Genomic DNA, 14,784 nt, shown 5'->3' with positions numbered 1-14,784 from the left:
ATCACACACACACACACACACCCCCTCGCTCACATATACATATGCATAATACACAGAGCAACAGACAGGCGCCTTAATTGAGTGGAATGTCTGCCCGAGAATTATTATAATTATTTTTGTAAGCATTGTTGCTTCTCTTCGTCATGTTGTTGTCGCTTCTCCAGTTGTTGCTGAAGTATACGTTAATATCAAAGCATTTCAATTTGCTAGTGAAGGCAAGCAACTGCCACAGTTAGTTATCAGCAAATATGAGAAGAATTCTTTGTACTCTCCAGAAGTAAATTTACTACCAGCGTTCTGTTAACTTTCTAATGGGGAATGCGAAACATGGCAAGACTAAATTGCAAATTCTTTGCCTGTGGCTTGTCTATTGGTTTAATTAAGCATCAGCTAAACAAATACGTACTTAGTTGCTAGCATCTCAATTGTGGAGAGCGTAATAAGGAAAATGCAAGGGGAAGTTAGTGAGAGAACACACTTAGAAGTTTTGTAAAGAAAAAAGAAAACAACAGTAACAGAAACAGTTACAGCAGCAGTTACAGAAGCAGAAAGTTAAGTTTTAGTATTTAATTTAAAAACAAACCAACTTTTTTTGTCAAAAAATAATGTTATATTTTATAGAAAAAAAAAGTTAACCAATAATATAAACTAATGTTGTTAACTTGGTAGTTAAAATCTAAAATCAATATTTTTAAAAATTGTTAATAAAAATTAAATAAAATAATTATATAAATACAATACATATAAATAGTTTTTTTTTGTGGATAACGATAATTACAACAAAAATAATACACTTTATTGTAGCGTATTTTTTTCGCACTGATTTATTTAGTTAATGGTAGCTTTTATTTTTGGTGCAAGTTTTAAATAAAGCAACACAACTAATGCTAACAGTGGTAGAAACAAGATCAGCCTCAACGAAAGTACGCTGACAATTTAGGCAAGTAAAAAGACCATAACTTATAGACAGAGTGCCAACAAGATAACTTTAAGCTCTCAATGACTTATGTATCTTTGTTAAGTCTGAATTAAGTAGACCCCATTAAAGGACTTTGAGATTTCTTGCTTTTTTTTTGACCTTGACTCAATTCTAAGCACTTTGAGCGCCGCAAGACGAAAAAAGTTTGCTCATTTGTTGTACAAAATTTAAGTTAAATGCCTGTTTACCAACAGCCAAGCAATATAATATCCAAAAGGGTATTACACACACACACACATAGACACTTTACTTTACATATACACAAACCCATAAGTAGTACTGGAGCATTGTTAAGGTGTTTGGCAGCTTTGCGTCTGTTGCAAGAAACGTTCAATTTTTCTTTTTATACCCTGTGCGGGTACATTAAGTTTATGCAAAGTTTGTTACAGACAGAACAAGGCGTGTCTTAAACAATCTGAACAAGTTTGGTTTTAATTGATATACTATTTTATATAGCTGCCATAGGAACGACAGGTCGAAAATCAAGTTTTTGTATGAAAATCTTCTTTATTTTTTTAGATATCTCAAATAATCTGACAGAGTATGCATATGGGTTGGTTTTATACATTCTGACGAAATTTGAATCAAATCCGTCCACAGCATCGTATAGCTGCCATGGGAAGGATTGGTCGATAATTTAGGGTTAGTATGAAAATTGTTGTTGTTTTACTCCTTCACCAAATTTGTTCCTAATCAGTTGACTATTTATATCATAGCAATCAGTTGAGAATTTTATACAGCGTTCTGCAAGGGTATCAATTCTTCCGCATTCAAACGGCATCTAAGAGCCTGTCGATTGCGCTCGACAGTTCCGCTATTTTTTGTTGTTGTTGTTGTTGCAAAACTTTTGAAAAGCGCCAGTAAAAGTCTAACGAAAAGGTGTCAAAAGCATGGAGCAAGTGTACACACACACACACACACACACGCACACATATACTTATCGGCACTCCCACATACACAGAGAAAGTAAGGCTCATAATTTATGGAAGTTGTTGGTTGTTGCGGTTGTTGTGCGCTCTTAAGTATGCAACATTTTATTGCTCATTAAAATTGTTGCCAGCATAAATGTATTTACGAGTGCTGGGCACGCTGTCCCACTCTACTCTCGCCCCAAGCCCCCCTCTTGCTCACTGTGCCAAGCCTTTTTGTATAAACGCAAGTCAATAACCAATTTATGATTAGCCAAAAAGTTAAACTAAATATGCGCGAAAAGCAAACGAAATCGTTTAGCGAATATCAAACTGCAATGCGCTGATTGAAAGAGCAAGAGAAAAAGGAGAGAGAGAGAGAGAGTGAGAAAAGAGAGAGAGAGAGAGAGAGACATAGTCGTATGCAGATACAACAATGATTGTAAGGCGTCAGCTGAACAACACTTTGATCATATTGTGTGTTATGCTTGCCGGAATAGCATTAAATTTACATACAAATACAACATATGTACACGTGTATGTATATGTGTGTGCGAGTGTGCGAGTGTGTTCCTTAAAGCTTTTGTTCTAGTTGTTGCTGTTGTCGCTGCTGGCGCACATAATCAACATTTTTATTGATTGTTTAACTTTATTAGTGAACAAACGAAGCAAGGTGTGTGCTTGTTGTGCGTGTGTGCGTGCGTGTGTGCATGACTAGGTGTGACTGTTAGCCAGATTAGAGAGTCAAAGGGAGGGTGGTTTTTCTGTTTTTCTGTTTGTTTGTTTTTCTTTTTGTATTTTCTTTTGTGTGTTGTGTGTAGAAATTTCTGTGAAGTGAAAAATAAACTATAGTATATTTTTAAGCGCTGACAACTTAAATGTTTAACTAACTGGAAAAAGCATCTGTCACTGTTGCCATTATAAAGAAATTTGATTTAATAAATGAGCTTTATACGCTGACTTGACTAACAGGTTTCAAATTCTTCTGTATATATATATTTATGTATATAAATTAAGCATTTTAATAACGAAAATTCAATATGCGAGTAATTAAGTATTTAACTATTTTATTTATTTCTAGAGCATTTATTTACTTTAAGCGTTTTTGATAGCCTATCACTTATTATCATAAATGTCTTAATTATCGACTTGTAACACTATCGATCGTTCTCCTTCAAGATAATTAAACTGTGAATATCTATGGCGTAAATCAAATGCCGCTTCTGTCCAAAGTTGATATGTGCAGACATTACAATCAGCATCGACAATCCTGTTATGATTCTTAACAACTTTATCGACTTTGGTTGTCAGTTAAGTGTGTGTTTGTATTTGTGTCTGTGTGTGTGTGTGTCACTTATAGCGAAAAGCATTTCCTGTTGTCATGCTAATGCGTTTAGTAAGGCAGCCATTCAGCTGGTTGTGTCTGAAACGTCAATGAATTGTGCCAGCTGTTGCACGACGACAACGGGCAACAACTTAGGAACTGTTGCACCACCCACAACACCCACAACACCCACAAAACCCACAGCACCCTCAGCACTACCAACAGAAGTCATGAAAACAATGCAACAATCTTGCAGTTGTTGCCAAAAAACAAACTTTGCTTTTTATTTGACGGGTTCATCGTAACTTTCGGTTGCACATGAACCAAAAACTGAGTGGCAAATTAGGTAGTGCGAAACGAGCATAAACAAGCCATAAAGAAGAGGCATTACACTGCACACTGCTCCGTATAGCTCAATTTGGCTTAACTTACTCATGCTAACATATTATTGCGAATTTTAAAGTGTTGATAAAACTTTTCTCCTAATTTGGTCATTTTCTGCCATAGTCTGTATACAATTTTAAATTTCAATTTCGTTTTACTATTTTCAAATTAACTTTGACATTTAAGTAAATCTAAAATGATTTAATACGTATTAAAAAATCAGTTTTTCTCTAATTTATGAACATTTTTCGACTTTATGTGTCGTGAAGTGTAAAGAAAAAGAAGAGAAAGGAAGTGGAAATAGAGAAAATTACATTTAGTAGTGTATCATGAGCGTTTATCGCAGAAATTATCATGATTTAGTTAGAAATATGTAAGCGTTAAATAAATGAGATGAAATCAATTGAGAGTACTCTTACTGCGGAAAACTTGGGCAGCGTTGTTTTTTTTTTTTTTTTTTTTTTGGTAACTTGTTTTACATGTCGGTGCAACAGGCCCATGTCTTGTTGAGTATGCAACATAAACATGGCCTCTTGAAGTTGTTTGTTGGCCTTGGTTAAAACCAGAGCTTGGTAATGACAAACAAAATTGTGTGTCAGTGCATTCTGGCAAATTAATATGCAACATGCAACTTAAACTAGCTGTTAAAGTGCGTTCAACTCGTTGTGGCAACCTTTTTTGCCATCGTTGTGGCAACTACAGTCATTGCAGTCTCTCTTATAAACGATGCCAAGTCAAATATTTATTTTACACGGACAAAATAAAAGCGCAATATGCAATGTCATTTTACTTTCTCATTGCATACTTTTCAGCGCGGCATCAGGCAGGAAGAAAGGGAGAAAGTAAAAGAGAGAATAAGAGACAGATGGGTATAGTGTCAGGCCATAGGCTCGATGTTGGGATAGAGAGAAAGAGGCAAAGATAATAAAATGAATATGTTTGTGCTTTGTTAACAAATATTTTGCATACCAACTCTACTGTCAGTTGCCTTCCTCCTTTCTCTTCATACACCCCTCGTCACTCACCCTGCAGGCTGAAGTGCATAAATAGTTGTTGTTGCTCGTATCTTTGCTGTTGATGCGCCTTTTGTAGATGCATTAAATGCCACGCGTAAAGATATACACACGTCCATGCCAGTAAAATAGAGATAAATATGTTATATAGCGTAAAATACAACAGTGGAGAGAGAGCGAAAAAAATCGAGAGAGAGAAAGTGAGAGCTCAGAGCTATAAACAGCTTTTACTTTGAAAAAAAACCCCCATTTTTTTGCTTGGCAACTGAAGTCGTATTAAAAAATAAAATGTGTTCATTTTCCATTCATTATAAGCTCGAGTTTCCTCAATTTCGTGAAATAAATGCAACACGAAACATGCAAAATGCACAAATTTGCAGTGTTGGATAAAGTCTGCCAAAACGAAATATAATACGAAAAGTGCGCAGTTGATTAGGTCCTGAAGAGGATATAAAAATATGTATATTTGTATAAGCAGATTTTCCATCTTGCAGCTGTTTAGTTCTCTCACCGAAATGGAAATTTATTTATGAGTAGCATTAACATTTCCCCAAAGCATACTCGTATAAAAAGCGAGCATTTATTCAAATGTTGGCTGCTATGTTAAACATTTCGAAAAGACGTGCGGTTATTAACATTTTCGAGGCACGTTAAGTAGATGTTAGTGTTGCTAACATTTGGAAAGTATGTTAAATAGATGTAGGGAATAGGTTGCTTATAACTTTTACGGGGCATGTTAAATAGCTGCAAAGGAAATGGCAAATATGACAACTGTAATGCTGTAACACAATTGTAAAATATAAATTACATTATGTTTATTTACACAGTATGTTAAGCAGCTTAAAAAAAGCTAACTAAGTAGATGTTAGTGTTGCTAACATTTGGAAAGTATGTTAAATAGATGTAGGAAATAGGCTGTTTATAACTTTTACAGGACATGTTAAATAGCTGCAAAGGAAATGGCAAATATTACAACTGTAATGCTGTAACACAATTGTAAAATATAAATTACATTATGTTTATTTACACAGTATGTTAAGCAGCTTTAAATAAGCTAACTACTATTTTTTATTGCATTTACATCGCTTGAATCATTTTAAGCACATTTGATTTTGTGAGGTTGGATCAAAGTGTTATTATAAGTTCAAGGTGAGTTATTTAAAACCTCTACACTTGACAAGTGCTTTGTGTGCTTGTAAAACTGTTTTCATATGTATTATTTAATGGCAGAATGCAAAAGATAAGTAAATTATTAGCGAATGCAACATTTAAAAGTCCACTCAATAGCTAGTTAAGGCGATTACCTGCAAGTTGTAGAGTTTTCGATTCTCAACGTAATTCTTTTGCTGTTTGCCATCTGCATTCTTTCTGAGTACTCAAAAAGATGCTAAACTCTTAGACTTTGAAATACAATCAAGAAATGGAATGAAATAAACAGCACCTCGAGCACCTTTCACATTGAGAGAGATCCAACTCAAGTATACTTGGCAAGGTTCTGGCCTGAGTTAAGCATGTGAAATGGTATTTCAGAGAAATCGATTGCATCTCAAACCCAAGCTCTTATGGTTCGCATTGATGTTGAATCAACACTCACTTTGCTGGCTGACATTTAAGGATATTTCTTTTAATGAATGAAATGGCCACTCGCTTTACCAAACTCTACCTCACTTCTCTCTCTCTCTTTCCGTCTATCAACCACATGTTATAAGTTACTTGAGAATCTTTTGATGCTATCTCCCTTTCACTCACTTTGTTTGTGATTGTGTGTATTGCAGTCATTCAAGTCATTCGTTTTGATTTGCCAAACACTTTATCACTTAATGTTGTTTTGTGGCAATTTATTTTTTATTTCTCATTTCATTTGCGCATATTTTGCCCTTCTCTTTTTCTTTCTCCCCCCTCTCTCTCTCTCTTGCTATGTTAGCCAAGTCCTGTTAAGTGAAACAATTGAATTGTTAACCGAACAATAAAGTATTTTATTATTATTAGATTTTTGCTTGCTGTTCAGCATTTGGCCATTGCTTTTGTCGCAGTCAGCCCGCTCGCTCTCCATCCCCTCTATATGCCCATTCAGCTGTTGGCCTTAAGTGCCTATTGGCCATGTGATATGACTGTTGGGATATGCCTGGCGGTTAGCGTTTGGCATTTGGAGGCTTGCGGCTGTCTCGAGTAGATTTCCGACATATTTCTTGCCTCTTGTTATTTGTCATTTGTGTTACGTGGGGATGCTTTCTTCTCTTCTTCATCTTTTCGTGCTTTGTACCATTTTGTGCTCTTCTCCTTTCCTTGCTTTCGTTCTTTGTGTTGATGCCAGAGTGTTGAAATTTTTGTGGCCGCTTGTTGTAAGTATTGCCAAGCCATTTAGAGTTTTTGAATTTATGGCCATTTTACGTTTAGGGGCTTTTTTTTTGTTTAAATATTTCTCTCGTTTCCTTTTCCCCCACGGCAATTAAGGTTTTGCGACCTTTGACACATACCCGTACAATAAGGCGGCGTGCGTGTATAACTGTGTTTTGATTTACGACACAAAGCGCTGACTAGACCACAGAGCTACGTGCTTGACCCACTTAAAAACACATCCCCTTACCGCGCATGAGAATACTGTGAAATTTGACTTCATTTTTCGGTCATATGAAAATCGACATTGAAATTTACTTTGGGCTGCGTTGAATGCAAATTAAAAGTCAACAAAATAAAGCAGGTGCTTAAAGACATAATAAGGAATGAGATGAATTAGAAGATCTGGCAGATATATCTTGTACTGGAAAGAGTTTTCTATTACATTTATGTGATTTCTTTAAGTTTTACTGAGGTTGTAATGAAGAAAAGATAGTCTTGTTTTGAACTCTTAAAGCCACAACTCACAGTCAACACAAAATATAAATAATTTAAGAACATAAAAGAAATGACATTAGTTCGATAACTCACTGACTAGCAAATTTAACCTATAAAGAAAAAAAAATAATATAAATGAAGAAAATTGGCTTGCCTGACCAATGACAGCAGAAATCAGATAACAGACACAGTTAATTCTCTTCATTAAATGTGTTCGGCAGTAACTAAAATTTGAGTGATATTTTCAAGCTCTGATGAGCACTGTAGATACAACATTCAATAAAAGTAATTGTAAGAAGAAATAGTAACTGCTTCAATTTAATTGCGTGCAGTATTGTTAAGTAATTAAAGTAAACGAACCAGTGTTGTAAAACACCCACACCCACATCCATGCACAGGCATAATCACGTATACGCGATAAAATCTAGCAAATTTATGACTCAACACTGTTCAATTAAAAAGAGAAAACAGAAAGTTGGCTGTTTAAAATTGTGGCGGATTTTCCAGCGATGAGCGTATTTTGGACTTAACTGTTAAATCCGAAAGCAGCTTTTAGGTTGTAAATGCAACCCAAGACGTGATTGGTGAAGGCAGTGGGCGAGGGATGGTGAGTGGAAGGGTATGCGTAGGCAAAGGGGATAAGAAACAGTTAAAAACGGGCTATAAAATTATGCAAGGCCAATAGAAAGCGGAAGCAGAAAGTAGAAAGTAGAAAACGAAGTAAAGATGTCGATGATTGCCAGAACAGCTTTCAGAAAATTGTGTGGCCACACACACATACACACATACACACATCCAGACATACACATACACGTAAAGCGAGTCATACGCTTGAGCGCGTAATCAACTTAAGAGATTAACAACAACAATAAAAATCAAAGCAGACAGGCAGCGGGATGAGTAGTAGAGCATGTAAAATGAAAGGCAGAGAAAGAATTTGAGACAGAGAGGAAGGGAGAAAGGGAGAGCGGGCGAGTGAGATGGCAAAATTAAAATGTCATGTGGCAGGGCAAATATTGTTGAGCAATTGAATGGAAAGCAATCAACAGGCGCCAAAAAGTAGGCAACACAATTGCAATGCCCGCAATTTTTCAGTTTCTTTTCCAGTTGCAAGCCAAAAGCCGAAGTCGACAAAAAACCAGGCAACGTGGCAATTTAATTGAAATGTTTAAAATGCGACAAAGTGGAAAAATGCCAGCACACACACATGCAGTATACATGCATATGTATTTTCTGTGAAATATACATATATATATATATATGTATATATATATAAATAAAAGTATATATATATATGTATGTTAGCCAATTGCAAGGACGTAAGGATACAAAAAAAAAAAAAAACCGTGGCAAACGACAAAAGTCGCGCGTCGATACAAAGACAACTTTTAATGCCATTCAACAAAGTTGTTGTCGTTGTCGTTGTCCTTGGATGAACTCAGACACACACACACACAGGCACACACACACACACATACATACACAGTGATGGGATACAGTACAGTGAACACATAAAAGGCGTAAGCAGTAAAAGCAAAATGTGCCAACCACAAGAAGAAGACAGAGAGAACCAAGCCCTAGACACAGGCATAGACACAGTTCTGGATTCACAGACATAGACAAAGACTTGGACACTGCACTATGGGATATTTGTAAATTTTTCTGGTTGGCTTAACAACAAAATATTACCAGGATGGAACTTTTCGAACAGATTAATCTAAGGCGGCTTTTAAACAAAGTCTCTAAAATGACTCATGCATATGATCAAAATGTGATTTTTTGAAAAAAGATTCTCATCTGAAAATCGTGTCATAAAATAATCTTCACAAAAGAGTCACGTATAGGATACCATTTTCTCCAGACAAAATTACACAGGACAAACACACATTAAATGCAATTTACCTCAAATTTAAATAAACAAGAAAATAGTTTATTGTTTTTAGATACAAATTATAAAATACAAATTATTTTAAACGAATGTAACCAATTGAAAACCAACCGAAAACCCAGAAAATATATAGGGTTTCATTTTTCGAAAAAATAATAATTGTTTTCGAGCTGTACTGACTTTACTAGTTTAAAGAAAAGTTTTTATAATTGTAGCGTTCCGGTATTATTCCCTGGTCAAAAGTAATGTGTCACGTTTGTAGCTCATAAAAAAATACCATTTTATCTAGAAGTATAAAATAACATATTTGGATTTCTTTCTATGTACCATATCGGTTTCATACTCTATGTGAAACCAACGATGCAATTGTGTAACTAATTGAAAAAAATTCAATTTAAAGGCGAAGCATAAATGTAATGTTAATCAATCTATTTTATGATTCAATCTAATAATTGTGTAATCGAAACTTCACGTATGTTCACGTAACAAGCAAGCTAAGCAAGCTATACTCGAGTGTGACCGACTGAGAGATATCCATTACCATTACCATCGTCGAAGCAGAAACAAACTAGCAAAAAACATGAGTTGAAGAAATAAGCAAATAAATATTGTTTGACAAAAAATAATACGTTCAAATAAGTTATGTATCGAAAGTACTTCTTTTATTATAATTTTTAATTGACATCCGCCATTTCGACAATTATATTCTGAGCACATACTTATGAAATACATGCTGAAATATAAATAAAATTTTTTTGTTTTTATCTGTGTACCGGGTAAAACTGAACTGAACTGAACTGAACTCAACTGAAAGTCACATCTCATCTATAGTTTGTTGCTTAATTTAACTCGTATTTGAGAGTGGTTTTTGCATGATTTTATGCAGGGACAACACTTGATCTAAATCGCTTAATGCCTTCCTCCGACCGGGTGGGCGAAAAATGGGTAACAACGAGGTCACCGAATGCAGCGAACCGAGTAAATGCGAATGTGAATGCGATTACGAATGGGCGACCCCTTTAGCAATTGTGAGCACAACACAATTTGAAATGATTTTTACATTTCATTGTAGTTCTATTTAAAAAATTTTGCATTTGCTTTTAGCTTGTTCCCTGTTGTTGTTGTTGCTGTGGTTGCTGTTGTTGTTGTGGTTGCTGCAGACTTCGCTTACGGATCATTTGAGGCATTTACGCATCAAACTTAACCGGTCATTTGTTGGCAGAAATGTTCTTGACAAATGCTAAGCGTTAAGTTATACAAATTGCATTTGAGTTTCTTTTTTGGTTTTCATATTTCCTTACATTTTTTGTTTGTCACATATTGTAGAATAATTAATGGTTTTATTTCTTTGAGTATACAATATATCAAAGAAATCTATGAAATGCAGTTGCAAGTTATACAAATGCATTTTACTTTTTGTATGAATTCATGTTTATTTTATTTTTAAAGCAGTTTGATTCTTAAAACTTTGATGGCATTTAAGCTTATGCCGAAATATCAACCATAGTGTTGACTAGGTGGAATTTACATATTTAAAATGAACTTGGTCTTATCGATTTCAATTTTAAGAATTTACATATTTTATATTAACAAGCTTGGCACGCCCATTTTACGCCCGTTGAATATTTTTTTAACATTTATTAAATGCTTTTTCATTTGTATATTTCATGGATTTTTGTCAATCAAGTTGATATCACAAAGTAAATAGTTACATCTGACAGTGTTTCGGGAATATTAAAAAGTCAGTTAAGTGTTCACTTTTATACTTCCCAGCCCGAAGAATATGTGCTGTCAGTAAAAAACATATTCCATTTTTTTTAATAACCCCTTTTCATAATAGCCCCATAATATGCCACTTTTCTCTAGTTTTTGAAATAATGTACATAACAAATTCTCAGACTAAGACTAAGTGTTGAGTTTTTTCTGATTTTAATTTCTAAGCTGCAATTCGCTTCGACATTTTTATACCCGATATTTAAAAAATAAGTAAAAGGGAATGTTCGATGGAGGCATCTCCGACCCTATAAAGTATATATATTCTTGATCAGTATCAATAGTCGAGTCGATATAGCCAGGTCCGTCTGTCCGTCTGTCTGTCTGTCTGTATGAACAAAAGGATCTCAGAGACTAAAAGAGGTAGATCAAGTTTGTTTCAAATGTAAGTAACACCCCCCTCCGCCAACGGAAATCGCGAAAAACCACCACATCCACAGTTTTTTAAATAATACAGTTTTTATGGTAAATAACGTTATCTATTAATATTATCTATAATCTCACTTAATCTCAGAAAGATCGGACAAGTAGAGCGGGAGTATTAGCTAACCAAAGTTAATAATAAAGTTATTATTTCAATACAATCACCTAAAAGTATGCAGTAGTTTTTGTTGGGTAGTAATTTCTTTAAAGTACTTTGATATATATATAAAAATAAGTTACGGGTATCCAATGGTCGGGATTTAGACTTTAGCCTTTCCGACTAGTTCAACTTATAAAACAAACGATGGGGAAATAACGCTTTGAATACTTTTCATATAATTGTCACAAAATTTAGTTTAAATATTTTAGGTTTCTGAAAAGTTATAGTACCACTTGGGACTATAAGCTGCTTCTCGGAGATTATAAATACTAGGGAATCAAATGCAGCTAGTTATTAGAAATGTAAATGATACTTACATAGCCAATTCATGCGCTCCGTGTACTCAACCTTGCACTTGAGATCCTTGACAAGGGCGCGAAAATCATCGTCATTAAAATGACACTGGATGATCGTATTGTTCAACTGAAGAATGCTAAACTCATTGTTGCCATTATTGGAGGCAGCAGCAGCGGCCGCATTTGCAATGGTTGTCATCGCATCCCTGGCACCATTCAATGCATTCGAATTGCTTTCAATGTCGGTGGCACTGGCCCTCAATTTGTTGTTGGTGCTGACAACATTCGGTGTCATCAGACTGGCATCGCCATCGACATTGCTGCATGATTTACTTAAAATGATGGTGGCACGATTGGCAATCGAATTGGCGGCCAATAGATGCTCACCGGCAGCACCGCAGCTGCCGCGATGAAATGGCAGCTTACCGGTTGCTGTTGCCGTTGCTGATGTGCAATTGTTGTTCTTTAATGTGATGCAATGCAGTTGATTTGATAATGCGGCAGCTGCCTGCACCGCTGAACAATCGCTGGCACGACGTCGACGTGGATTATCGGCATCAATTGATGGCTGCAAATACGTGTGGCGTTGCTGATGCTGTCCAGTTGCCGCCAGGTTGCTGCTTCCGCTGGCCGTCTCACCGGCAACGGTTGCTGTTGCTGTTGCTGCAGCAGCTGCTGCTGCTGCTGCTGCCGCGGCGGCGGCGGCGGCTGTTGTTGCTGCTGCTGCTGCTTCGACCATGTTTGACATGGATGTGGACATGGTCAGACTATGGCCGTTGCTAATGATGCTGCTGCTGCTGCTGCCGCTGTTGTTGTTGCTGCTGCTGCTCTGACTGTTGTTGCTGTTGTTGTTGTTATTGTTGTTGTTACTGCTATTGTTGTTATTGTTGTTGTTAAGGTTATCGGTGCAGGCGAGTCGTCGTCTGATGACAGTCAGCTTATGGCTGCACTGATCCTGATCCTCGTAGAACTGTATCAGCAACTCCTCCAGCAGCGCAATGGGCGTGGCGGCGTTTAAAAGCGATGCGGATGCCGATGCGGATGCGGATGCGCTTGCCGATGCGGATGCGGATGTTGATGCGGATGCGGTGGCTGTTGCACTTGCTGAGCTGCTCGACGATTTGCGTCGCACTGTTGCTGTGGCTGTAGTTGTTGTTGTTGTGGTCGCTGCTGTCACCGTGGCAATGGCCAACTCCTGCTCTTCTTCTTCTTTTGGCTCAGCTGCTTCCTCCTCGAATATCTGCTGTTCGTGCTCCTCAAAGCAACTGCTGCAACTTTGACTGCGTGTTGTTGCTGCTGTCGCTGCTGTTGCTGCTGTGATTGCTGCTGCTGCGGAGGCTGCACCAACGGCCACCGCTGCCGCGGCCAACAGCAGCGCCCGTTCACTTTCCCGTCCTGGATCAAAAATGGAGTGCTTTAACAATATCTCCTGCAGCTGGCGGCGTTGCCGCTGTGCACTGTACGGATTAACCAAATGAAAATCGCCGTAATATTTTGCCAGGCAACGCACTCGTGATGCAATATATCCAATTTTACGCAGCAACCGAACATCGGCGTTTAATGATGCGGCGGCCCGTTGCAATTGCTTATGCTGTTGTTGTTGTTGCTGGGATTGGGATTGTGGTTGTTGCTGTTGCTGCTGCGATAGTTGCTGCTGTTGCTGTTGCAACACTGCTGTTGCATTTCCGCAGCTGCCGCTGCTGTTCGATGATGGCAAACGCGAACCGTGCGCTGTCGTGCACTCAATATCGACGTCAACGTCAACGTCGACGTCAACGTCGACGTCAATGTAAGCGTCTGCGTCGGTGTAAACGTCGTCGTCGTCGTCGCTGTTATTGTTGCTGCTGCTGTTGGCGGCGTTTTCAATAGTTGCACTCGTTGTTGCTGTTGCTGCTGTAGCGTTTGTTGTCGTTGCTGTTGCTGTTGCTGCTGCTGCTGCTGCTGCTGCACCTGATGCTGCTGTAATTACTGTAGTTGTTGTTGTTGTTGCTGTCGCATCGGCAGCTCCAATTTTAGCATCAGCTGTCGTTGTGATCGTTGTTGTTGTAATTATTGTCAGCGCCTCGAACGTCTCCTCATCGCTCGCTGTTGCTGTTGTTGTTGCTTGAGTTGGTGTTGCTGCCGCTGCTAGTGCTGCTGCTGCTGCTGTTGTTGTTGCTGTTGCTGCGCTGCCACGTCGACTACTGCTGCTGCAGCTGCTGTCCTGGTACATTTATAGGCAACCCTTGCGTCCGTTTTTTTCACGTAAATGTAGCGTTTCACTCGCGTTTTGTTCGCGTTTCACGCGCGTTTTGCTCGCGCTTTTTCGTTGGGACCAGTTCAATGATGTTTGTTATAGTTGTTCTAGTTGTTGTTATTGTTGTTGTTGCACAACAACTGCGAGAGGCATTCAGTTAACAGAACCTTTTGCTTACATTGTTTTTGGTTTGTTTTTTATTTACTGAACTTCCTTGTTTTTTTTTTTGTTTTTATTTATAATTTTATTTTTATGCGTTTTATGTTTGTTTTTGGCGCCTTTTTATGACTTGCAATGCTCTGAAAATTATGCAAATTAATGCTGCTATCTATACCGTATCCTGTGACCGTAGACGACGTCGTTGCCGATTGCTCAAATCAATTCAGTGGAAAAGTTACCGCCACTTCGTGTCTCATTTCCATTTCGCATGCTTCCATCTGCAATTCTCTCTTGCTATTCCTCTTTCTCGCTCTCTGTCTGTCTTTAACAGTTTAGTCTTTTCTGCTCCAGCTGCTATTGTTGTCGTTGTCAGTATCGTGTTTTACATTTTATTGTATTTTAATTT

General features: G+C 37.4%; 1 protein-coding gene across 2 annotated transcripts in view; it reads right to left on the bottom strand.

Annotated features, from left to right (window-relative positions):
* The window catches only part of LOC117794124 (high affinity cGMP-specific 3',5'-cyclic phosphodiesterase 9A), a 58,190-nt gene extending 43,688 nt beyond the window's left edge, over positions 1 to 14,502 (bottom strand). Inside the window, exons 1-2 of one of the 2 annotated variants that reach the window (XM_034634611.1) lie at positions 13,890 to 14,502; positions 12,005 to 13,145 (exon numbers count right to left, since the gene is read on the bottom strand). In XM_034634611.1, the coding sequence (XP_034490502.1) occupies positions 12,005 to 13,145; positions 13,890 to 14,195 (1,447 nt within the window). In that variant the 5' untranslated portion in view covers positions 14,196 to 14,502. Of the gene's footprint in view, positions 1 to 12,004 lie in introns of both variants that reach the window. The other variant, XM_034634610.1, reaches the window with a different exon arrangement.
* Between the last annotated feature and the right edge of the window lie 282 nt (positions 14,503 to 14,784).

Source organism: Drosophila innubila, chromosome X, assembly GCF_004354385.1.
Source record: "Drosophila innubila isolate TH190305 chromosome X, UK_Dinn_1.0, whole genome shotgun sequence".
Classification (NCBI taxonomy): Eukaryota; Metazoa; Arthropoda; class Insecta; order Diptera; family Drosophilidae; genus Drosophila; species Drosophila innubila.
The sequence above is the reverse complement of the archived record's forward strand: the minus strand, read 5'-3'. Positions and strand labels throughout refer to the sequence as shown.